This window comes from Podarcis filfolensis (genome assembly GCF_964270895.1).
Source record: "Podarcis filfolensis genome assembly, chromosome: 13".
Taxonomy (NCBI): domain Eukaryota; kingdom Metazoa; phylum Chordata; class Lepidosauria; order Squamata; family Lacertidae; genus Podarcis; species Podarcis filfolensis.
This window is the reverse complement of record NC_139615.1, coordinates 26,248,020-26,272,791: the sequence shown is the minus strand read 5'-3', so window position 1 is coordinate 26,272,791 and position 24,772 is coordinate 26,248,020. Positions and strand designations below refer to the sequence as shown.

Genomic DNA, 24,772 nt, shown 5'->3' with positions numbered 1-24,772 from the left:
GGTAAGCCCTTAGAGGGAGATAACATGGGCAGAAGAGAGAATGAGACTACCATAACCGAATTCATCCTGCTGGGCCTCTCTAGTAACCCTCAGACGAAGATCGCCCTCTTTGGCCTCTTTCTCCTCATCTACCTCATCACTGTGGTGGGCAACGGTCTCCTCCTGCTGCTTGCTGTGGTGGACCCTCGCCTGCACACTCCCATGTACTTCTTCCTTGGCAACCTGTCTTTCCTTGACATCTGCTATACTACCAGCAGCATCCCCCAGATGTTGGCTCATTGCCTGTCAGCTAAGACCACCATTTCCCATTCTGGCTGTTACGCCCAAATGTACATCTCCCTCTTCTTGGGGATGACAGAATGCCTCCTGCTGGCGATGATGTCCTATGACCGCTGGGTGGCTGTTTGCAACCCCCTGCGCTATAATATCATCATGAGCAATAAGGTTTGCATTGCTATGGCAACCATTTCATGGGGCAGCTCCTTCCTGCTGATCCTGGTACCTTCTCTCACCTCACAGGCCTCTCTATGTGGGCATAATGTTATTAACCACTTTTCGTGTGAGGTCCAGGCTATGCTCAAGTTGGCCTGCTCAGACACTAGTGGAAACCAGGTGACAATGTTTGCTACCAGCATCCTTACTCTGCTTCTTCCTTTTGGGTTCATCTTGGTCACCTATGCCCGTATTATCACCACCGTGTTGAAAATGCAATCCACAGAGAACAGGGCCAAGGCCTTCTCAACCTGTAGTTCACATCTCATGGTGGTCACCATATTCTATGGAACAGCCATGTCAATGTACTTACAGCCTCAGACCAAAACATCCTCAGATCTAGACAAATACATTGCCATATTCTATGGCACCATCACACCCATGTTGAATCCACTGATCTATAGCTTAAGGAATAAGGATGTGAAACAAGCTTTGCGGAAAGTGACAGGGAGGAAGAGAGACCTCTGATACCTACCAACCACCTCCCTTTAATATCAGAAATGCTGGCCTTTTCTTTTGATGTATATTTTTGTATAGGTGCACATTTGTACTGGTCCCCGCAAGTGTCTTTTCAACTAATACTTTTGTGTCTAGAAAAACCTATAATTTGTCACCTACAGTCTTGAAAAATAGGAAAGCGAGGTTTATGGATAGTGAAATAATGAAACACAAACATTTCTGATGTCGAGCACTGACTTTTGAGCTTGGGAATTCAGCTGTTGTGGAATTCTGAATGTTTGACCTGGAGAAATGTAGTAACAGCATGAAGAACCTGAGCAAACAAATTCTAGAAGGGAACCTGTTTTAGTCTGCCACAACAAAAACATCAAAGACTCTTGTGGCACTTTAAAGACTAGCTTATTTCTTCTTAGGTTTCCATATATTCCTTCATTTTCAGATGTCTGATGATATGGGCTAAAGTCCATTAAAGATTATGCCACAGGTCTGCACTTCCCTGGCCCATGTCCACGCACTGTCCATTTTTTGCCCCTCCACATTCCCCAGGAAAACCCAGTCTCTACTGCTGAATTGGAATAAACAGCAATTCGGGTTTTCCACAAATTGCCACTTGCTCCAATTCAGTGTCAAAGAGCGGGTTTTCATGGGGAAAGTGGTGGGGCAAAAATAAATACCGTATTTTTTGCTCTATAAGACTCACTTTTTCCCTCCTAAAAATTAAGGGGAGATGTGTGTTCGTCTTATGGAGTGAATGCAGGCTGCGCAGGCTATCTCAGAAGCTAGAACAGCAAGAGGGATCGCTGCTTTCAATGTGCAGCGATCCCTCTTGTTGTCCTGGCTTCTGAGATAGAGAATATTTTTTTTTCTTGTTTTCCTCCTCCAAAAACTAGGTGCGTCTTATGTTCTGGTGCGTCTTATAGAGCGAAAAATACAGTAAATGCTTGGACATGGACTGGAAAGCCCAAATCTGTGCCTAGAAATGCAGCACAAAGGCAAGTGTTATGGAAACACAATTGTCTCAATTCGGCAGCTCCCTCAGAATCACAGAATTGTAGAAGTCGAAGGGACTCTGAGGATCACCTAGTCCAACCCCCTACAATGCACGAATAGGCAGCGGTCCCATAGGGGGATCAAGCCTGCAACCTTGGCGTCATCAGCACCGCGATCTAACCAACTGAGCTATGCAACTTCCACAAGCAGAAGGTCCAGAATAGAGCTATGGGTTAGCCGGAGGGCATGTCCCACCCAACTTTGCATGCAATGCCATTTCCTGATGTTGAAATGAAGATGGCATCTCTGGCTTATGTGCCGCCCTGTGCAACCTAAAGATCTGGAACTGGGAAGCAAGCTTTTGAAATCCTGGCATGAAATCAAAACATGCTTTGAAATGTGTGGAACCAGTTGTGCACAGTGAAGTTTATTTCATTTTCAATATCTTAAATAAAAATGTTGCACATCTCTGCAAATGTATCAGTCTCTCCTTTTCCCTCTGAGCTCTTTTTGCCATATGAGCAGAAAGAACCAAAGTGTAAACCAGGCGTAGGCATACTTGGTCTGCCAGATGTTTCTGACCTACAACTTCCATGATCCCTAACTAGCAGGACCAGTGGTCAGGCATGATGGGAACTGTAGTCCCAAAACATCTGGAGGGCCGTGTTTGCCTGTGCTTGGCATAAATCATCTGGACAGCTGTTGTTGCATAAATAAACAGTTTTTTCCTGATCTTTGGGCACATTTGTCACTGAGGAGAAAGAAAAAAAATTTAATTGCTAATATGCAAGTGCTCCCTAATGAACTACAGTACAGAGTGGATTATCTCCCTGTGGATAAGATGACAGTCCTGGAAAATGACCAAGTTAGAGAATGCTGTTATCTAAACCTTCAATGAATCAGGGGTTTTTCGTGAGTTGTGAAAACTACTGCAAACATGTCCTGTTCCTGGATGCAGTTTCTCTCTCCCCCCACCCTAGATGGAGACAATGCATCTTTTTAATTTAATTGATTTATGGGATAGTTGTGGACTTATTTAAAATGCCCAAACTATGGCACACACTATCCTATTCTCTAATATTTGTAGGTAATTTGCATGTTTTTCATTTTTCACAAGTGAGGGAAAATTTGTGAACAGGTGAAAAAAACTCTGGAAGATTAAGGCATTACTATGGTGAGTTACTGTCTTTCCTTTTCCTTCTAAGGATGTTAAATGAGAATTTAGGACAGAACCAGTTATAACTTTGTCTCCTGTAATAATATAATAAATATCTTGATAGATCAGGCCAACGGTCCATCTCGTCCGATACTCTTTGTTTCAAACAGTGGTCGCCCGTCATGGACCGGCTCCCTGATACCGCCAGGTGCCACTGGGAAGTTCAAAAACATGCCATGAAACTGATGGCATTTCCCTTGCCTTGTAATTTGTCCTCAGCATCTGGTATACAGAGTCATACCTCCTCTGCATGTTGATGTTTCATTTTTATCTATCCTGGCTTATAGTTGGGGATACTTTGATCCACTGGGGGGTGTTTCTAATGTAATTCCCTTTTATTTTATTTTTTATGCATAGTTTTTATTAGATTTTTCTAATTTACATTTCAAAATATTTATTTAAACAACTTTAAATCAATGACTTCCCTTCTTCTCTTTCTGTGGTTCATTTTGCATACTGTACATCCCTGCATATTTTAAATGAACTAAACCATTCAGTAATCCATTGTTACACCGTCAAAACTTGTTTACACTGTTGAATTTATCTTAATGCTACCAACAGTTTCAGTCTTCTTTCAAGGAATATTCTTCTTGTTCTCTTATTTTCTAACTCCCTTTTAAAGTAGTCTAACGGCCATTGAGTCACTTTGTATCAATAAAATTAAACACGTTAATTATGTTTTTTGTGGTGGTGGGGTGTTAGAGGACTTCCTTTCCTTTGTTGTAAATATACTGAGTTCAATCTGAATTCAAGTTGCAATCCTAATTCTATCTGATCAGACAGAAGTAAATTGCTGGAGAAGTGCAGTCTGACTAAGCTGCATTTTCCAGACTTCTGCTCGCATTATGATTAATATAAGTTCCATGGATTTCAGTGCTAGTTCCAGAGGTATGTATGTATGGGCTGATGATACTGAGAGCTACCCACAGTGGGCTACATAAATAAACCACAATAAGTGTATGTACTGTGTGTGTGTGTGTGTGTGTGTGTGTGTATAATGGGTCTACTATAAGCATGACTAAATCTGGTTGTTTTGTTGAGTGGTAGGTGGTGGGGTTTTTTGATGCTGCCTCTCATTTTATGTCTCCTACACAATTACTCATTGCATCCCTTCTGCCCTTCTCAAGTTTGAAATTTGATGGCTTCCAAGACCCATTCCCCTCTTCCCACTCCCTAACTTCTTCAACTCCCCCTCCTTGCAGTTTTTAGTTTGCTTCTAATATTGTGGGGTTTTCCTGATTCTTATTTTCCTCATTATTGCTTAGCATCCTTGAGGCTTCAGCAATAATACAAGATGTAAGCCTCAATATAAATGAATGCAACACTCTTGGGTCAGGTGAGGCTATTTACTTCCAATCTGTTTTCCTGTTTCAGTTCCAGCTAAGCTCTTAGAGGGAGATAACATGGGCAGAAGAGAGAATGAGACCACCACGACAGAATTCATCCTGCTGGGCCTCTCTAGTAACCCTCAGACGAAGATCGCCCTCTTTGGCCTCTTTCTCCTCATCTACCTCATCACTGTGGTGGGCAACGGTCTCCTCCTGCTGCTTGCTGTGGTGGACCCTCGCCTGCACACTCCCATGTACTTCTTCCTTGGCAACCTGTCTTTCCTTGACATCTGCTATACTACCAGCAGCATCCCCCAGATGTTGGCTCATTGCCTGTCAGCCAAGACCACCATTTCCCATTCTGGCTGTTACGCCCAAATGTACATCTCCCTCTTCTTGGGGATGACAGAATGCCTCCTGCTGGCGATGATGTCCTACGACCGCTGGGTGGCTGTTTGCAACCCCCTGCGCTATAATATCATCATGAGCAATAAGGTTTGCATTGCTATGGCAACCATTTCATGGGGCAGCTCCTTCCTGCTGATCCTGGTACCTTCTCTCACCTCACAGGCCTCTCTATGTGGGCATAGTGTTATCAACCACTTTCTGTGTGAGGTCCAGGCTATGCTCAAGTTGGCCTGCTCAGACACTAGTGGAAACCAGGTGTCAATGTTTGCCACCAGCATCCTTACTCTGCTTCTTCCTTTTGGCTTCATCTTGGTCACCTACGCCCGTATTATCACCACCGTGTTGAAAATGCAATCCACAGAGAACAGGGCCAAGGCCTTCTCAACCTGTAGTTCACATCTCATGGTGGTCACCATATTCTATGGAACAGCCATGTCAATGTACTTACAGCCTCAAACCAAGACATTCTCAGATCTAGACAAATACGTTGCCATATTCTATGTCACCATCACACCCATGTTGAATCCACTGATCTATAGCTTAAGGAATAAGGATGTGAAACAAGCTTTCAGGAAAGTGACAGGAAGGAAGAGAGGCCTCTGATACCTACCAACCCCCTCCCTTTAATATAAGAAATGCTGGCATTTTATTTTTTATTTTTTTTCTGTTTTATTAAATTTGCTTAGGTGGCCTTTTCTTTTGATGTATATTTTTGTATAGGTGCACATTTGTACTGGTCCCCGCAAGTGTCTTTTCAACTAATACTTTTGTGTCTAGAAAAACCTATGATTTGTCACCTAAAGTCTTGAAAAATAGGAAAGTGAGGTTTATGGATAGTGAAATAATGAAACACAAACATTTCTGATGTCGAGCACTGACTTTTGAGCTTGGGAATTCAGCTGTTGTGGAATTCTGAATGTTTGACCTGGAGAAATGTAGTAACAGCATGAAGAACCTGAGCAAACAAATTCTAGAAGGGAACCTGTTTTAATCTGCCACAACAAAAACATCAAAGACTCTTGTGGCACTTTAAAGACTAGCTTATTTCTTCTTAGGTTTCCATATATTCCTTCATTTTCAGATGTCTGATGATATGGGCTAAAGTCCATTAAAGATTATGCCACAGGTCTGCACTTCCCTGGCCCATGTCCACGCACTGTCCATTTTTTGCCCCTCCACATTCCCCAGGAAAACCCAGTCTCTACTGCTGAATTGGAATAAACAGCAATTCGGGTTTTCCACAAATTGCCACTTGCTCCAATTCAGTGTCAAAGAGCGGGTTTTCATGGGGAAAGTGGTGGGGCAAAAATAAATACCGTATTTTTTGCTCTATAAGACTCACTTTTTCCCTCCTAAAAATTAAGGGGAGATGTGTGTTCGTCTTATGGAGTGAATGCAGGCTGCGCAGGCTATCTCAGAAGCTAGAACAGCAAGAGGGATCGCTGCTTTCAATGTGCAGTGATCCCTCTTGTTGTCCTGGCTTCTGAGATAGAGAATATATTTTTTTTCTTGTTTTCCTCCTCCAAAAACTAGGTGCGTCTTATGTTCTGGTGCGTCTTATAGAGCGAAAAATACAGTAAATGCTTGGACATGGACTGGAAAGCCCAAATCTGTGCCTAGAAATGCAGCACAAAGGCAAGTGTTATGGAAACACAATTGTCTCAATTCGGCAGCTCCCTCAGAACCACAGAATTGTAGAAGTCGAAGGGACTCTGAGGATCATCTAGTCCAACCCCCTACAATGCACGAATAGGCAGCGGTCCCATAGGGGGATCAAGCCTGCAACCTTGGCATCATCAGCACCGCGATCTAACCAACTGAGCTATGCAACTTCCACAAGCAGAAGGTCCAGAATACAGCTATGGGTGAGCCGGAGGACATGTCCTACTCAACTTTGCATGCAATGCCATTTCCTGATGTTGAAATGAAGATGGCATCCCTGGCTTATGTGCCGTCCTGTGTAACCTAATGATCTGGAACTGGGAAGCAAGCTTTTGAAATCCTGGCATGACATCAAAACATGTGTGGAACCAGTTGTGCACAGTGAAGTTTATTTGGTTTTCAATATCTTAAATAAAAATGTTGCACGCCTCTGCAAATGTGTCAGTTTCTCCTTTTCCCTCTGAGCTCTTTTTCCCATGTGAGCAGAAATAACCAAAGTGTAAACCAGGCATAGGCAAACTCAGCCCTCCAGATGTTTTTGACCTTCAACTCCCATGATCCCTAGCTAGCAGGACCAGTGGTCAGGCATGATGGGAACTGTAGTCCCAAAACATCTGGAGGGCCAAGTTTGCCTGTGCTTGGCATAAATCATCTGGGCAGCTGTTGTTGAATACATAAACAGTTTTTTCCTGATCTTTGGGCACATTTGTCACTGAGGAGAAAGAAAAAACTATTTAATTGCTAATGTGCAAGTGCTCCCTAATGAACTACAGTACAGAGTGGATTATCTCCCTGTGGATAAGATGACAGTCCTGGAAAATGACCAAGTTAGAGAATGCTGTTATCTAAACCTTGAATGAATCAGGAGTTATTAGTCAGTTGTGAAAACTACCACAAACATGTCCTGTTCCTGGATGCAGTTTCTCTCTCCCCCCACCCTAGATGGAGACTATGCATCTTTTTAATTTCATTGATTTATGGGATAGTTGTGGACTTATTTAAAATGCCCAAACTATGGCACACAGTATCCTATTCTCTAATATTTGTAGGTAATTTGCATGTCTTTCATTTTTCACAAGTGAGGGAAAATTTGTGAACAGGTGAAAAAAACTCTGGAAGATTAAGGCATTACTATGGTGAGTTACTGTCTTTCCTTTTCCTTCTAAGGATGTTAAATGAGAATTTAGGATAGAACCAGTTATAACTTTGTCTCCTGTAATAATATAATAAATATCTTGATAGATCAGGCCAACGGTCCATCTCGTCCGATACTCTTTGTTTCAAACAGTGGTCGCCCGTCATGGACCGGCTCCCTGATACCGCCAGGTGCCACTGGGAAGTTCAAAAACATGCCATGAAACTGATGGCATTTCCCTTGCCTTGTAATTTGTCCTCAGCATCTGGTATACAGAGTCATACCTCCTCTGCATGTTGATGTTTCATTTTTATCTATCCTGGCTTATAGTTGGGGATACTTTGATCCACTGTGGTTTTTTTTTTCTAATTCCCTTTTATTTTATTTATTTTATGTATAGTTTTTATTAGATTTTTCATTTCAAAATATTCATTTAGACAACCTTAAATCATTGACTTCCCTTCTTCTCTTTCTGTGGTTCATTTTGCATACTGTACATCCCTGCATATTTTAAATGAACTATACCATTCAGTAATCCATTGTTACACCATCAAAATTGGTTTATACTGTTGAATTTATCTGCTACCAGCATATTTAAATGTACACAATTTTCAACCATATAATAAGTAAACAGTTTCCAGTCTTCTTTCAATGAATATTCTTCTTGTTCTCTTATTTTCTAACTCCCTTTAAAGTTGTCTAATGGCCATTGTGTCGCCTTGTGACAATAAAATTATACACATTACTTATGTTTCTCATGGTGGGGGGGGTGTTAGAGGACTTCCTTTCCTTTGTTGTAAATATATTGAGTTCAATCTGAATTCAAGGTGTAATCCTAATTCTATCTGATCAGACAGAAGTAAATCGCTAGAGAAGTCCAGTCTGACTAAGTTGCATTTTCCAGACTTCTGCTCACATTATGACTTCTGCTCACATAATTATGACTTCTGCTCACATTATGATTAATATAAGTTCCATGGATTTTGGTGCTAGTTTCAGAGGTATGTATGCATGGGCTGATGATACTGTGAGCTGCCCTCAGCGGACTACATTAAAAAAAAACAAAACAGTAATTGTATGGGGTGTGTGTGTGTGTGTGTGTGAAATATACTCAGAGTCGCAAAGTGATTTCATGCTCTTTATTCAGCTCATAGTGGTGAGGAGGAATGAATGAAAGTCCCCTCAAAGCATCTGCTTTATAGACATTATTAACACAATGGGCTGCACATGATTGGCTAATTCCGGAATTCTACTGTAAGCCAATCAGGTTGTGGATTCACTTCTATCTGGAGCATGATTGGGTGGTTCCTGCCAACCAATCATACTGCTGCATTGTTCTAGGACCAATCAGACTGCTGCATTCTGAATCCTATTGTTCTAGGACCAATCAGACTGCTGCAGTTTGGATCCTATTCAACTCAGTACATAACAGTGTGGTTGTGTATAAAATGGGTCTACTATAAGCATGACTAAATCTGGATTGTTTTGTTGAGTGGGTGGTGGTGGGCTTTTTTGATGCTGCCTCTCACTTTTGTGTCTTCTAAACAATTACTCATCGCATCCCTTCTGCCCTTCTCAAGCTTTTAATGAAATTTGATGGCTTCCAAGACTCATTCCCTACTCCCTGACTTCTTCAACTCCCACTCCTTGCAGTTTTTAGTTTCCTTCTAATATTGTGGGGGGTTTTCCTGATTCTTATTTTCCTCATTATTGCTTAGCATCCTTGAGGCTTCAGCAATAATACAAGATGTAAGCCTCAATATAAATTAATGCAACACTCTTGGGTCAGGTGAGGCTATTTACTTCCAATCTGTTTTCCTGTTTCAGTTCCAGCTAAGCTCTTAGAGGGAGATAACATGGGCAGAAGAGAGAATGAGACTACCACGACAGAATTCATCCTGCTGGGCCTCTCTAGTAACCCTCAGACGAAGATCGCCCTCTTTGGCCTCTTTCTCCTCATCTACCTCATCACTGTGGTGGGCAACGGTCTCCTCCTGCTGCTTGCTGTGGTGGACCCTCGCCTGCACACTCCCATGTACTTCTTCCTTGGCAACCTGTCTTTCCTTGACATCTGCTATACTACCAGCACCATCCCCCAGATGTTGGCTCATTGCCTGTCAGCTAAGACCACCATTTCCCATTCTGGCTGTTACGCCCAAATGTACATCTCCCTCTTCTTAGGGACGACAGAATGCCTCCTGCTGGCAATGATGTCCTACGACCGCTGGGTGGCTGTTTGCAACCCCCTACGCTATAATATCATCATGAGCAATAAGGTTTGCACTGCTATGGCAACCATTTCATGGGGCAGCTCCTTCCTCCTGATCCTGGTACCTTCTCTCACCTCACAGGCCTCTCTATGTGGGCATAATGTTATTAACCACTTTCTGTGTGAAGTCCAGGTTATGCTCAAGTTGGCCTGCTCAGACACTAGTGGAAACCAGGTGACAATGTTTGCTACCAGCATCCTTACTCTGCTTCTTCCTTTTGGGTTCATCTTGGTCACCTACGCCCGTATTATCACCACCGTGTTGAAAATGCAATCCACAGAGAACAGGGCCAAGGCCTTCTCAACCTGTAGTTCACATCTCATGGTGGTCACCATATTCTATGGAACAGCCATGTCAATGTACTTACAGCCTCAAACCAAAACATCCTCAGATCTAGACAAATATGTTTCCTTATTCTATGGCACCATCACACCCATGTTGAATCCACTGATCTATAGCTTAAGGAATAAAGATGTGAAACAAGCTTTGCGGAAAGTGACAGGGAGGAAGAGAGACCTCTGATACCTACCAGCCCCCTCCCTTTAATATCAGAAATGCTGGCCTTTTCTTTTGATGTACAGTGGTACCTTGGGTTAAGTACTTAATTCGTTCCGGAGGTCCGTTCTTAACCTGAAACTGTTCTTAATGCGAAGCACCACTTTAGCTAATGGGGCCTCCCGCCGCTGCCGTGGCACCGGAGCAGAATTTCTGTTCTCATCCTGAAGCAAAGTTCTTAACCCGAGGTACTATTTCTGGGTTTGTGGAGTCTGTAACCTGAAGCGTATGTAACCCGAGGTACCAATGTATACTTTTGTATAGGCACACATTGGTACTGGACCCTGCAAGTGTCTTTTCAACTATTACTTTTGTGTCCAGAAAAACCTATAATTTGTCACCTAAAGTCTTGAAAAATAGGGGAGCGAGGTTTATGGATAGAGAAATAATGAAACACAAACATTTTTGATGTTGAGCACTGACTTTTGAGCTTGGGAATTCAGCTATTGTGGAATTCTGAATTTTTGACCTGGAGAAATGTAGTAACAGCATGAAGAACCTGAGCAAACAAATTCCAGAAGGGAACCTGTTTTAGTCTGTTACAACAAAAGCATCAAAGACTCCTGTGGTGCTTTAAAGACTAGCTCATTTCTTCTTAGGTTTCAATATATTCCTTCATTTTCAGATGTCTGATGATATGGGCTAAAGTCCATTAAAAATTATGCCACAGGTCTGCACTTCCCTGGCCCATGTCGACGCACTTTCCATTTTTTGTCCCTCCACATTCCCCAGGAAAACACAGTCTCTACTGCTGAATTGGAACAAACAGCAATTCGGGTTTTCCATGAATTGCCACTTGCTACAATTCAGTGTCAAAGAGCGGGATTTCATGGGGAAATTGGTGGGGCAAAAATAAATACATGCTTGGACATGGACTGGAAAGCCCAAATCTCTGCCTAGAAATGCAGCACAAAGGCAAGTGTTATGGAAACACAATTGTCTCAATTCAGCAGCTCCCTCAGAATCACAGAATTGTAGAGTTGGAAGGGACTCTTAGGATCATCTAGTCCAACCCCTACAACACAGGAATAGGCAGCACTCCCATAGGGGGATCAAACCTGCAACTTTGGCGGCATCAGCACCACGATCTAACCATCTGAGCTGTGCAACTTCCACAAGCGGAAGGTCCAGAATAGAGCTATGGGTGAGCCGGAGTTCATGTCCCACCCAACTTTGCATGGAATGCCATTTCCTGATGTTGAAATGAAGATGGCATCCCTGGCTTATGTGCCGCCCTGTGCAACCTAAAGATCTGGAACTGGGAAGCAAGCTTTTGAAATCCTGGCATGAAATCAAAACATGCTTTGAAATGTGTGGAACCAGTTGTGCACAGTGAAGTTTATTTCATTTTCAATATCTTAAATAAAAATGTTGCACATCTCTGCAAATGTGTCAGTCTCTCCTTTTCCCTCTGAGCTCTTTTTCCCATGTGAGCAGAAATAACCAAAGTGTAAACCAGGCATAGGCAAACTCAGCCCTCCAGATGTTTTTGACCTTCAACTCCCATGATCCCTAGCTAGCAGGACCAGTGGTCAGGCATGATGGGAACTGTAGTCCCAAAACATCTGGAGGGCCGAGTTTGCCTGTGCTTGGCATAAATCATCTGGGCAGCTGTTGTTGCATGCATAAACAATTTTTTCCTGATTTTTGGGTACATTTGTCACTGAGGAGGGGGAAAAAAACTATTTAATTGCTAATGTGCAAGTGCTCCCTAATGAACTACAGTACAGAGTGGATTATCTCCCTGTGGATGAGATGGCAATCCTGGAAAATGACCAAGTTAGAGAATGTTGTTATCTAAACCTTCAATGAATCAGAAGTTTTTCGTCAGTTGTGAAAACTACCACAAACATGTCCTGTTCCTGGCTGCAGCTTCTTTCTTCCCACACCCTAGATGGAGGCAATGCATTTTTTAAATTTCATTGATCTATGGGATAGTTGTGGACTTATTTAAAATGCCTAAACTATGGCACACAGTATCCTATTCTCTAATATTTGTAGGTAATTTGCACGTCTTTCATTTTTCACAAGTGATGGAAAATTTGTGAACAGGTGCCAAAAACTCTGGAAGATTAAGGCATTACTATGGTGAGTTACTAGGTTGGTGCCAACCTAGCAGTTCGAAAGCACCCCCGGGTGCAAGTAGATAATTAGGGACCGCTTACCAGCAGGAAGGTAAACGGCGTTCCGTGTGCTGCGCTGGCTCACCAGATGCAGCTTGTCATGCTGGCCACGTGACCCGGAAGTGTCTTCAGACAGCGTTGGTTCCCGGCCTATAAAGTGAGATGAGCGGACAACCCTAGAGTCTGGCAAGACTGGCCCGTACGGCCAGGGGTACCTTATGGTGAGTTACTGTCTTTCCTTTTCCTTCTAAGGATGTTAAATGAGAATTTAGGATAGAACCAGTTATAACTTTGTCTCCTGTAATAATATAATAAATGTCTTGATCGATCAGGCCAACGGTCCATCTTGTCCGATACTCTTTGTTTCAAACAATGGTCGCCCGTCATGGACCGGCTCCCTGATACCGCCAGGTGCCACTGGGAAGTTCAAAAACATGCCATGAAACTGATGGCATTTCCCTTGCCTTGTAATTTGTCCTCAGCATCTGGTATACAGAGTCATACCTCCTCTGCATGTTGATGTTTCATTTTTATCTATCCTGGCTTACAGTTGGGGATACTTTGATCCACTGTGGGATATATTTTTTCTAATTCCCTTTTATTTTATTTTTTTATGTATAGTTTTTATTAGATTTTTCTAATTTACACTTCAAAATATTCATTTAAACAACCTTAAATCAGTGACTTCCCTTCTTCTCTTTCTGTGGTTCATTTTGCATACTGTACATCCCTGCATATTTTAAATGAACTAAACCATTCAGTAATCCATTGTTACACCATCAAAACTTGTTTACACTGTTGAAGTTATCTTAATGCTACCAGTGTTTTTAAATGTTCACAATTTTCACCCATATAATCAGGAAACAGTTTCCAGTCTTCTTTCAATGAATATTCTTCTTGTTCTCTTATTTTCTAACTCCCTTTTAAAGTTGTCTAATGGCCATTGTGTCACCTTGTGACAATAAAATTATACATGTTAATTATGTTTTTCATGGTGGTGGGATGTTAGAGGACTTCCTGTCCTTTGTTGTAAATATATTGAGTTCAGTCTGAATTCAAGTTGCAATCCTAATTCTATCTGATCTGACAGAAGTAAATTGCTGGAGAAGTGCAGTCTGACTAAGTTGCATTTTCCAGACTTCTGCTCACATTATGATTAATATAAGTTCCATGGATTTTGGTGCTAGTTTCAGAGGTATGTATGTATGGGCTGATGATACTGAGAGCTACCCACAGTGGGCTACATTAAAAAACACAATAATTGTATGTACTGTGTGTGTGTGTGTATTGGGTGTACTATAAGCATGACTAAATCTGGATTGTTTTGTTGCTTGGTTGGTGGTGGGGTTTTTTGATGCTGCCTCTCACTTTTGTGTCTCCTATACAATTACTCATTGCATCCCTTCTGCCCTTCTCAAGTTTGAAATTTAATGGCTTCCAAGACCCATTCTCCTCTTCCCACTCCCTAACTTCTTCAACTCCCCCTCCTTGCAGTTTTTAGTTTGCTTCTAATATTGTGAGGGTTTTCCTGATTCTTATTTTCCTCATTATTGCTTAGCAGCCTTGAGGCTTCAGCAATAATACAAGATGTAAGCCTCAATATAAATTAATGCAACACTCTTGGGTCAGGTGAGGCTATTTACTTCCAATCTGTTTTCCTGTTTCAGTTCCAGCTAAGCTCTTAGAGGGAGATAACATGGGCAGAAGAGAGAATGAGACCACCACGACAGAATTCATCCTGCTGGGCCTCTCTAATAACCCTCAGACGAAGATCGCCCTCTTTGGCCTCTTTCTCCTCATCTTTTTTTTTTTTTTTATTAAATATTTATTGGTATTTTCGAAAAACACACAACAAACAAAAACAAAAAATAAACAAAATAAAAACAACACAAAAAAGCATATTCGAAACTAAACAGAAAAATAGAAAAAACACATACAGTTTCTGATACTTATTTTCCTCAACCTTGTTTCTCAGACCTCCTCACACCTCCCCTTCTTGTATTCCAATTTAAATTGTCAATTCAGCAAGTCCTTAACTTATTTCTTCACCTTAACTTAAACATTTATTCTAACATACTGTTATTTTACTTTACTTCTTTTTTCCATTTCCTCCATTTATTTTTAACAGCCTTATTTTCACTTAATTTAAAAAAAAAGAGGAAAAAAAAACCAATTTCACCTTATTAAAATTACACATCAATACTTATACCTCATTAATTTATTCTTAAACCTTTTTCCTAAGGTCGACCAAAATTTCCCTTCCACGGTTTACCCAATTTCCTTACCACTAACAAAATATAAAACAAACAAAGCAATGCAAATTATCCTTATGTACCCTTTGGATTCCCAACCTCCACCCACCCTTCTCCCGGTTCCAGTCCCCAACCAATATCCATCAGTCTTTATATTATTTATTTAGCCTGGAGATCTCAGGTCCGAGGCCCTTATGTCTCTCTCAGTTCCTTTCTGCCGGTCTCTTTGATAGACCTTGATGTTAAGCCCCAGGTCTCGGAGGGGCTCCGGCCCAACAGAATCGGTGTTACTTCTAGCCAGTCCTCCATACTTAAAAGCAAAAGCAAAGCCTATGGGGTATTCCAACTCTTGTTTCAAATTTCTTTCAAATCCAAATGTCCCCACAGCTCCAGCTTCCACCTTCAACAAATTTATAATCCTCAGGTCTTCAGATCTCCTCAAAAGAGGATCTCTCCATTTTCCAAACTCCCAATCAAACCAGGCTTTCCGCATCCAGTTTTTATTGTCCTTTTTTATCATCATGTCAGGCCTCATATTGTAGCTCTCCTTTGACTCCTGCAAACCTCCATCTCCTCCTTCGTTTTCTTCAAAAAGAACATATTGCTCCATCGTGTCTACGCTTTCGGTTTCATTTATTTGTTCAGTTGAATAGGCTTCCTGTTTCAAATCCTTATCAGACTCCAAGCTGTTGTTTACTGTCCAGTGTAATAGCGATACCTCTGTAGACAAAGCATCGTACTCATCTTGTAAGTTTCCCAAGAGAACAAGTGCTCTGTCCAATTCTGCTTGGAATTTAGACACTCCAGCCATTTTTGTAATGTAGTATCCTTGTTACCCCTCTAGGGGGATTTAATTCCTTGATCTTCCTTTCAGCTCAAAAACCAAAAGTCCAGTTATTTTGTATCAACCTTATTTTCAACAAGTTATCCCGAATAAACCAGCAAAAACAGCAGAAACAATGTTCTCTTTTTCCAGCTGACAACTAGCTGACTAGCAGCTCACTTGACAGCTGTCAAAATCTTCCATGCAACAGGCTTTCTCATCGGACGTTCCCGGGTCTAGGGGGGGGTGTAGTTTCAGCTCCCAAAATTCTTTTTATCCTCCAGAATATCTTCTTATAATGTCCAGACCGTGAGGTCAGGATCTTTTGTTAAAAAAGCAAGAAACAGATTCTCTCGACCTTAGCTGCCCAGTCCTTTGCTTTAAGTTGTTTACAAAGAGGGGGGGGTGGACTTCCTTTTTAGCCCCTTCCCGCTCGTTCCAAATCCAAGATAAGAAATTTTTTAAAGTTCCAATCTCCGTATTACTCACGGGTTGATGTTTTAGAATCCAATCAATCTTAGAAGAAGTTGGCGCTCTCTGTCAATGGCTTGCGGCTTCACTCCGTAGACGAGGGAGTACTCTCAGCACCACGCCTTACCCTGCCTCCGTTCCGAAGCCTTTAAAAAGGCTCCGTCGCGGATTGGGGGGGCGCAAATGGTGCCCGCCGAGTCTCTATGTTCACAGGCATCCGCGCCTGTGATTTTAAGGGTCCCCGCTTCGCTGCAGCGGCCAGACCCAGACGCTACGGAGCCGATTCCCTCTGGAGCTCGGAGGGAATCCGCCATTAAACAATGGCACCAACCCGGAAGTCCCCCTCTTTCTCCTCATCTACCTCATCACTGTGGTGGGCAACGGTCTCCTCCTGCTGCTTGCTGTGGTGGACCCTCGCCTGCACACTCCCATGTACTTCTTCCTTGGCAACCTGTCTTTCCTTGACATCTGCTATACTACCAGCACCATCCCCCAGATGTTGGCTCATTGTCTGTCAGCCAAGACCACCATTTCCCATTCTGGCTGTTACGCCCAAATGTACATATCCCTCTTCTTGGGGATGACAGAATGCTTCCTGCTGGCGATGATGTCCTATGACCGCTGGGTGGCTGTTTGCAACCCCCTGCGCTATAATATCATCATGAGCAATAAGGTTTGTATTGCTATGGCAACCATTTCATGGGGCAGCTCCTTCCTCCTGATCCTGGTACCTTCTCTCACCTCACAGGCCTCTCTATGTGGGCATAATGTTATCAACCACATCACGTGTGAGGTCCAGGCTATGCTCAAGTTGGCCTGCTCAGATACTAGTGGAAACCAGGTGTCAATGTTTGCCACCAGCATCCTTACTCTGCTTCTTCCTTTTGGCTTCATCTTGGTCACCTACGCCCGTATTATCACCACCGTGTTGAAAATGCAATCCACAGAGAACAGGGCCAAGGCCTTCTCAACCTGTAGTTCACATCTCATGGTGGTCACCATATTCTATGGAACAGCCATGTCAATGTACTTACAGCCTCAAACCAAAACATCCTCAGATCTAGACAAATATGTTTCCTTATTCTATGGCACCATCACACCCATGTTGAATCCACTGATCTATAGCTTAAGGAATAAGGATGTGAAACAAGCTTTCAGGAAAGTGACAGGGAGGAAGAGAGACCTCTGATACCTACCAGCCCCCTCCCTTTAATATCAGAAATGCTGGCCTTTTCTTTTGATGTATATTTTTGTATAGGTGCACATTTGTACTGGTCCCCGCAAGTGTCTTTTCAACTAATACTTTTGTGTCTAGAAAAACCTATAATTTGTCACCTAAAGTCTTGAAAAATAGGAAAGCGAGGTTTAAGGATAGTGAAATAATGAAACACAAACATTTCTGATGTCGAGCGCGGACTTTTGAGCTTGGGAATTCAGCTGTTGTGGAATTTTGAATGTTTGCCCTGGAGAAATGTAGTCACAGCATGAAGGGCCTGAGCAAACAAATTCTAGAAGGGAACCTGTTTTAGTCTGCCACAACAAAAACATCAAAGACTCTTGTGGCACTTTAAAGACTAGCTTATTTCTTCTTAGGTTTCCATATATTCCTTCATTTTCCGATGTCTGATGATATGGGCTTAAGTCCATTAAAGATTATGCCACAGGTCTGCACTTCCCTGGCCCAGGTCCACGCACTTTCCATTTTTTGTCCCTCCACATTCCCCAGGAAAACACAGTCCCTACTGGAGCAAACAGCAATTCGGGTTTTCCATGAATTGCCACTTGCTCCAATTCAGTGGCAAAGAGCGGGTTTTCCTGGGGAAAATGGTGGGGCAAAAATAAATACATGCTTGGACATGGACTGGAAAGCCCAAATCTGTGCCTAGAAATGCAGCACAAAGGCAAGTGTTATGGAAACACAATTGTCTCAACTCAGCAGCACCCTCAGAATCACAGAATTGTAGAGTTGGAAGGGACTCTGAGGATCATCTAGTCCAACCCCCTACAATGCAGGAATAGGCAGCAGTGCCATAGGGAGATCAAACCTGCAACCTTGGTCATCAGCACCACGATCTAACCAACTGAGCTATGCAACTTCCACAAGCAGAAGGTCCAGAATAGAGCTATGGGTGAGCATGTCCCACCCAACTTTGCATGCAATGCCATTTCCTGGTGTTGAAATGAAGATGGCATCCCTGGCTTATGTGCTGCCCTGTGCAACCTAAAGATCTGGAACTGGGAAGCAAGATTTTGAAATCCTGGCATGAAATCAAAACATGCTTTGAAATGTGTGGAACCAGTTGTGCACAGTCATGTTTATTTGGTTTTCAATATCTTAAATAAAAATGTTGCACGTCTCTGGAAATGTGTTTGTCTCTCCTTTTCCCTCCGAGCTCTTTTTGCCGTGTGAGCAGAAAAAACAAAAGTGTAAACCAGGCATGGGCAAACTTGGCCTGCCAGATGCTTTTGACCTACAACTCCCATGATCCCTAGCTAACAGGACCAGTGGTCAGGATGATGGGAACTGTAGTCCCAAAACATCTGGAGGGCCGAGTTTGCCTGCGCCTGGTGTAAACTCTTCCTAGGAGAAAAGTCTACCCTTCCAATAACCTTTTCCTTGGGAACTGGAAACGGAAATATTACCATTTCCCTCTCTTGTGCACACATACACAGATAAAGGGAGAGACCTTTGAGCTGAACAAGGGAGTTCTCTGTGTTAAGAATATTTAAAAGGCCCAACAGACTATTATTCTAATGCTTCACTCACTTGCTGCACAATTCTGTGTTTTTAAACTCTGCTGCAGGCTCTCTCTTGCTGGAGTGTGTGTTTAGCCCCATACTTTAGATCTAGGGATCCAGCCAATTCTCCCACATGGAAGGTTTATATCTATTTTTCTCCCCACAAAACGGGAGTCAGATTGTCTGATATGGCCTCCTCAAAGCAGCCAGATGCCGATCAGATTCACATCTGCTTATCGTCCACAATGTTGCGGAATAGTCTGCTGCTTTCAAGCCATTCATTGGGTAACACCAGTGGCAATGATTTTCAAAATGTATCTGATGCAGGAGCAGAGAACTGTGATGGACTTTTGGAGTACTGAAGTTGTGCCTCCACCTATGCTCATCCTGTCTATCTATAAATAAATGCTAATATTACAAAATGGCAATAAGCCTCCTTTCAAAGGAAACCAAACTCAAGTTAGTGCTATTGCACATGGAGAAATGTAACAGTACAGTCTGTATCCTGTACAGTCTGTTTTATTCTGTTTTTAATATTTTGGGGGGAGCTGCCCAGAGTGGCTGGGGCAACCTAGTCAGATGGTCGGCATATTATTATTATTATTATTATTATTATTATTATTATTATTATTATTCACTGCAAGAGTAGGCTGGACTGGGCTGATCTTGAAGTCTTCTGGGTCCAATCAAGGAACATAATGCTCAAGGGGGACAGAACTTCTTATAGCAAGTAAACAATTCTCTAAGAGTACCAATTCCTTTGAGTTAATCAATCCCAAAGGCACTGAGATATGTTTGCTCCTCAGATCTGCAGGAAATACACTGGGATATTTTTTTAAATGCTTTGTGTATTCAAAGAACTAAGATATACATGGGCTTATTCATGGGGTGTGATTACAAGAAATGGGCGTTTACTGGAGATAATACAAAAGAGACCCTTCTGCACTGGTAAATATATTTATGATCCTTAATGCAACTTATTTCCCGGCTCCCTGTCCATCTGTTGGTCTACCTAGCTATTCATCTCTTGTCCTCATTCTCTGGCTTTCCATCTTCATTTTGTTGTCACTGCTTAGGATGGAGCTCAGTCTAACCACATCCCAAGGGCACCACGTTGGCTACCTCTGTAATGCACCATACTTTTGTGATTTGAGGTGAGACTCTAGAATGTTCTGTGGGTTGTTAGGATGATCTAGGGCTGGGAGAAACTCTGGCCAGGAATCCTTGAGTGCTGCTGTCTGTGTGACAATAGTGAGCTCCGTGGCCCACTGGTCAGTCTCAGTAGAAGGCAGATTCATATGTTCCTATGTACCTGTCAGAGTAAACACTTTACTAACATGGACCATTGGCCTCACTCAACTTAAAGCAGCTTCAGGCAAGCCTGAGTCTATAAATGTGAAGGCAATGGAAGCCAGGCAAGTCGATGGGGCAAAGATCACATAGAACTGTTTTAACTAAATTGGTTTGTGGACTCAAAAACCATTGCAACCTTGAATTCAGAGTAGCTGAAAACCACACAGGAAGATTCGTCTGAAACAGTAATTGCCAGCATCTCTCTTGCCGTCAGTTGCCTTGCTTAACTAGTCTTCTAACAAACTTAGTTTAGCATTGTCTTCTCTAATTTTGCTGTGATTGTAGCATCCATAAACACCAAGCAGAGGAAATGGATGGGGGAAAGGCTGGGAATTTTTTTATATTCCTCTTTGATCCCTTAGACAACTTTACTTTTGCCCACCAAGAACGATAGCCCGCTTCCAAAACTCTGACATGAGTCCACTGACTAAACAGGGCACTGTGGAATGTATTGACTTCACAGCTTGTTCCTCAGCTTTCCTCCCATCTCTATCTTGGAAAAAAGAAAAGAAAACCCATGAACATTGCTAGTACTCAAAATTCAAGTGCCTGGGATTGGGTGGGGAATGGAGCTCATTCCCATCCAGTTTGCAAGCATTTCCCCACTTGAAGCAGTGCTTACTATAAGAAATGCTTTTGTTTTTAAAATGGCTGTTGATAAAACTGGGCTATCCCAGTTCCCCTCAGAAAAACCCTTTGAGGCAGCTTAGGCTGAAAGACTGCCTACAGTCACTGTTACTAAACTTCATGGTCAAACAAATATTTGAGCCAAGGTCCCAGGTGTCCAATATGACACATCCTGCATCTAAGAAAGTTGTGTTATGTTAATCTGCTCTCAGTTGCATTATTACAGAAATATCTGTATTTACAGGGGCAGAATCTACTTTTTCATAGCATTCTGCACCTGAAACAGTCAACATGGCTATCCAGATGTTTCTGGACTAGAACCCCCACCATTCCTGACCGCTGCCCATGTTGGCTGAGGCATATGGGTGTTGTAGTCTAGAAACATCAGGAAGGCTCCATGTTGACTTTCCTAGCCCAGCACTGTGAGATTCATGCAGCTTTGTCAATAGAGCAGAAGTATGAAGTGAAGCAGAGACTGCAAAGGAGAGGAAGCAAAGGATGAGAAATCTCTGCTGTGATGCACATTGGTGAGGCAGCAGGAGTTGAAGTGAGGTTTAGGAAGGAGAAGAGGAAGACACTAACAAACCGGTAGAGATGGCAGAGCAGCTTGCCTCAACCAGGCTTGCCCCACATCTACAGATGTCATGGGACGCCAGCTCCCATCAGACCCAGCAAGCATGGCTGATGGTCACGGAAGATGGGAGCTGTAGTCCAGCAACATCTTCAGGGCATCTAGTGGACAAAGGCTGGGCTTGAATCACAAGTTGCAAAAGAAGTAAAAGGGGGAAAGAAAGAAACTGATGCTGAAGGTGCAAGGGAGAGACAGAGAGACAGAAATGAATAATCGGGTATCTTATAGATCAGGAAACAAATAGGGAGGAAAGGACAGATGACATACAATCAGAATTGTAGAGTTAGAAGGGACCACGTGGATCATCTAGTCCAACTCCCTGCAATACAGGAATTTTTTTTGCCCAAGGTGGGGCTCAAACCCAAGACCCAGAGATTAAGAGTCTCATGCTCTACCCCTTGAGCTATCCCAGCTCTTGCTGTAACTCATGGTGTGCTTGAGAGATCACAGATGAAATAATAATAATAATAATAATAATAATAATAATAATAATAATAATAAATAAAATAATTATTTATATCCCGCCCTCCCCAGCCAAAGCCGGGCTCAGGGCGGCTAACAACAATAAAATAGTGCAACATTCTAAAAACATTTCATTATAAAAATTAATTAAAATCAAATTTATGGCAACCATAAGCTTAAGTTCTGTAAAGATTGCCAAAGGAGGGAGTCAGGCTGCGCCCTGACCAAAGGCCTCGTGGAACAGCTCTGTCTTGCAGGCCCTGCGGAAAGATGTAAAATCCTGCAGGGCCCTAGTCTCTTGTGACAGAGCGTGAATGGAGCTTTGTATGTGCTGGGAATAAGCATGATTTTCAGTTATGGGTGTGGTCCCTCCGTTTGGTCTCCTAAATCTCTCCCACGTTTCAGGTACAGGAGGTGAGGCAGATGGGAAACCAAACCGCGACAACATCATTTGTGTTCCTGGGCTTCTCCAGCTTCCCGGAACCCCAAGCCCTATTCTTCCTTCTGTTTCTGACCATGTATATCACCACCTTGCTGGGCAATGCTCTTATCCTGGTGACCGCAGGGCTAGATTCTGGCCTTCGTACGCCCATGTACTATTTCATCCAGCACCTGTCGTTCCTGGACATTTGCTATTCCTCAGTCACTCTGCCCCACATGCTCAAGAATCTGTTGACGGAGACAAAGACCATCTCCATCCTGGGCTGCCTAGCTCAGCTTTACTTCTTGGTGACTTTTGTAGGAGTCGAGTGCCTCCTCCTGGCCGTGATGGCGTATGACCGATACGTCGCCATCTGCCACCCACTTACGTACACCATCTTCATGAACAGGAAGCTGTGTGCCCGGCTGGTGGCAGCCTCCTGGGCCTGCGGCTTCCTCAATTCAGTCCTGCACACGGCCATGACCGCTCTCCTGCCCTTCTGTGCCTCTCACAACCTGGACCATTTGTTCTGCGACGTCCCCCAGCTACTCAAGCTGTCTTGCGCGGACACATTCCCCAACCAAATCACCTTGCTGGCAGTCACCCTGCTGCTTGGCGTCAGTCCTTTCCTTTGCATCGTGGTTTCCTACGTCCGCATCGTGGCGGCCATCTTGAGAATCCGTACCAATCGAGGCCGCCGCAAGGCGTTCTCCACCTGCACTTCGCACCTCACGGTGGTCACCTTATTCTATGTCACCTGCATGTTCAATTATAACAGGCCCAGTGCCAGCCGTTCTGTATATTTTGACACCTTGGCAACTGTGCTCTACAATGTTGTGACGCCAATGCTCAACCCTATCATATATTGCCTGAGGAACAAAGAAGTCAAGGACGCCATGAGGCGTTTGCTGCACCCCAAGACGCCATCCTCTTTCTAGCACCAACTATTAACCAAAATTCCTGATTTTCGAGACAACTATACAGTATATGCTTGCTGTCGACACACTCACAGGGGCTCCAACTTCGGAACAAGTAGCTAGGTGGGCCGCTGGCATGATCCAGCAAGGATATTCTTGTGCAGTTATGGTTCAGGGGACTCCTGTCTACTAGCCTTCAGGTTCAGTCATCTCTTGCATCACCAACATTACCTACCCTCCAACATTTCTCCAACAAAAATAGGAGAACGTTGATGAAAATAGGAACGTCTTATCAGTGTCAGTTGGGAACTCAGGCTTCCTTCCTAGCTGATGACTCTGTAGTCTCCGACTTGCTGTCTTTGTCACTGCTGGACTCCAGGACTTCATGATGCCATATGCCAATGTGTGTATTATAATAATAATTTTATTATCTGTACCCCGCCCATCTGACTGGGTTGCCCCAGCCACTTTGGGTGGTGCCCAACACATATAAAAACGTAATAAAACATTACACATTAAAAGGCTTCCTTATATAGGGCTGGGAATCAGTGCTTGGTTTAGGATAAGGGTGGAATGCCATCCTAATTCTCTTCAGGAAGAGGTTCCTTTTCAGGTGGATGTAACACTTCAGACCTAACCTTGCCACACCCACACACCCACACCAAAGTCATCCCACTTCCTCCCAAACCACCCTTTTGTTCTTTTACATTGAACAATGTCCTTCGTGACAAGTCAGATGTGAATAGAGCCCAACGAAAAGACTTAAGTAGTGTGTGGTTGGAGGACATTGGTGGAGGATTAATTGGCCTTGATAACTGGCTGCATGCAAGATGGGGCTTACATGTTACCTGTAGTTACTGATCCCTGGCAGCATCCCTGGGTGGCCTCAATGACCAGGCACCTTTTTAGCAGAACCTTCTTGGTTATAGCTCCCTAGTAACGGAACTTCCTCCAAGGAGGCAGTGGTTTCCACATACAGTGGTACCTTGGTTTATGGACTTAATCCATTCCGGAAGTCCGTTCTTAAACCAAAGCGTTCTTAAACCAAGGCGTGCTTTCCCATAGCAGGGGGGGACTCAATTTACAAATGCAACACACTCAACATGTTCTGCTTCCACGGCAAAGTTCACAAACCAAAACACCTACTTCCGGGTTTGCAGCGTTCTTAATCCAAGTTGTTCATAAACTAAGCTGGTCTTAAACGAAGGTACCACTGTAATTAGGTTTTGGGTTGTCTCACCCCTCACATACCTTGGAATTCAAGAACCTGCCTTTTCCCCCTCAAGTCTTTAGATTGCTTGATTAAACGGAAAACAAATGCATGGCTTGCCAGTGTGTTGTACTTGGACCAGAGGAACCTGAGTTCCAATCCCCCCACTACCATTACGCTCACAGAGCTATCCTGAGTGAGTCATTCCATGGACCATTAACACCTAAA

General features: G+C 43.1%; 4 protein-coding genes across 4 annotated transcripts; all 4 read left to right on the top strand.

Annotated features, from left to right (window-relative positions):
- Positions 1-23,355, top strand: LOC310747460 (uncharacterized protein; the record flags this gene model as incomplete). The annotated part of the gene is made up of 2 exons (XM_083581828.1): positions 1-951; positions 22,402-23,355. The coding sequence occupies exons 1-2, from the start codon at positions 25-27 to the stop codon at positions 23,353-23,355; spliced, it is 1,881 nt and encodes a 626-aa protein (XP_083437954.1). The 5' UTR covers positions 1-24.
- LOC310746684 (olfactory receptor 13H1-like) lies at positions 4,561-5,740 on the top strand (the record flags this gene model as incomplete). Its single annotated transcript, XM_083580665.1, has 1 exon — positions 4,561-5,740. One exon carries the CDS (start codon positions 4,561-4,563, stop codon positions 5,494-5,496), a length of 936 nt encoding a protein of 311 aa, XP_083436791.1. The 3' UTR covers positions 5,497-5,740.
- On the top strand, positions 9,531-10,482 carry LOC310746686 (olfactory receptor 13H1-like; the record flags this gene model as incomplete). Its single annotated transcript, XM_083580667.1, has 1 exon — positions 9,531-10,482. Exon 1 carries the CDS (start codon positions 9,547-9,549, stop codon positions 10,480-10,482), a length of 936 nt encoding a protein of 311 aa, XP_083436793.1. The 5' UTR covers positions 9,531-9,546.
- Positions 14,335-17,748, top strand: LOC310746714 (olfactory receptor 13H1-like; the record flags this gene model as incomplete). The annotated part of the gene is made up of 2 exons (XM_083580702.1): positions 14,335-14,442; positions 16,546-17,748. The coding sequence occupies 2 exons, from the start codon at positions 14,335-14,337 to the stop codon at positions 17,371-17,373; spliced, it is 936 nt and encodes a 311-aa protein (XP_083436828.1). The 3' UTR covers positions 17,374-17,748.
- Positions 23,356-24,772: the final 1,417 nt, after the last annotated feature.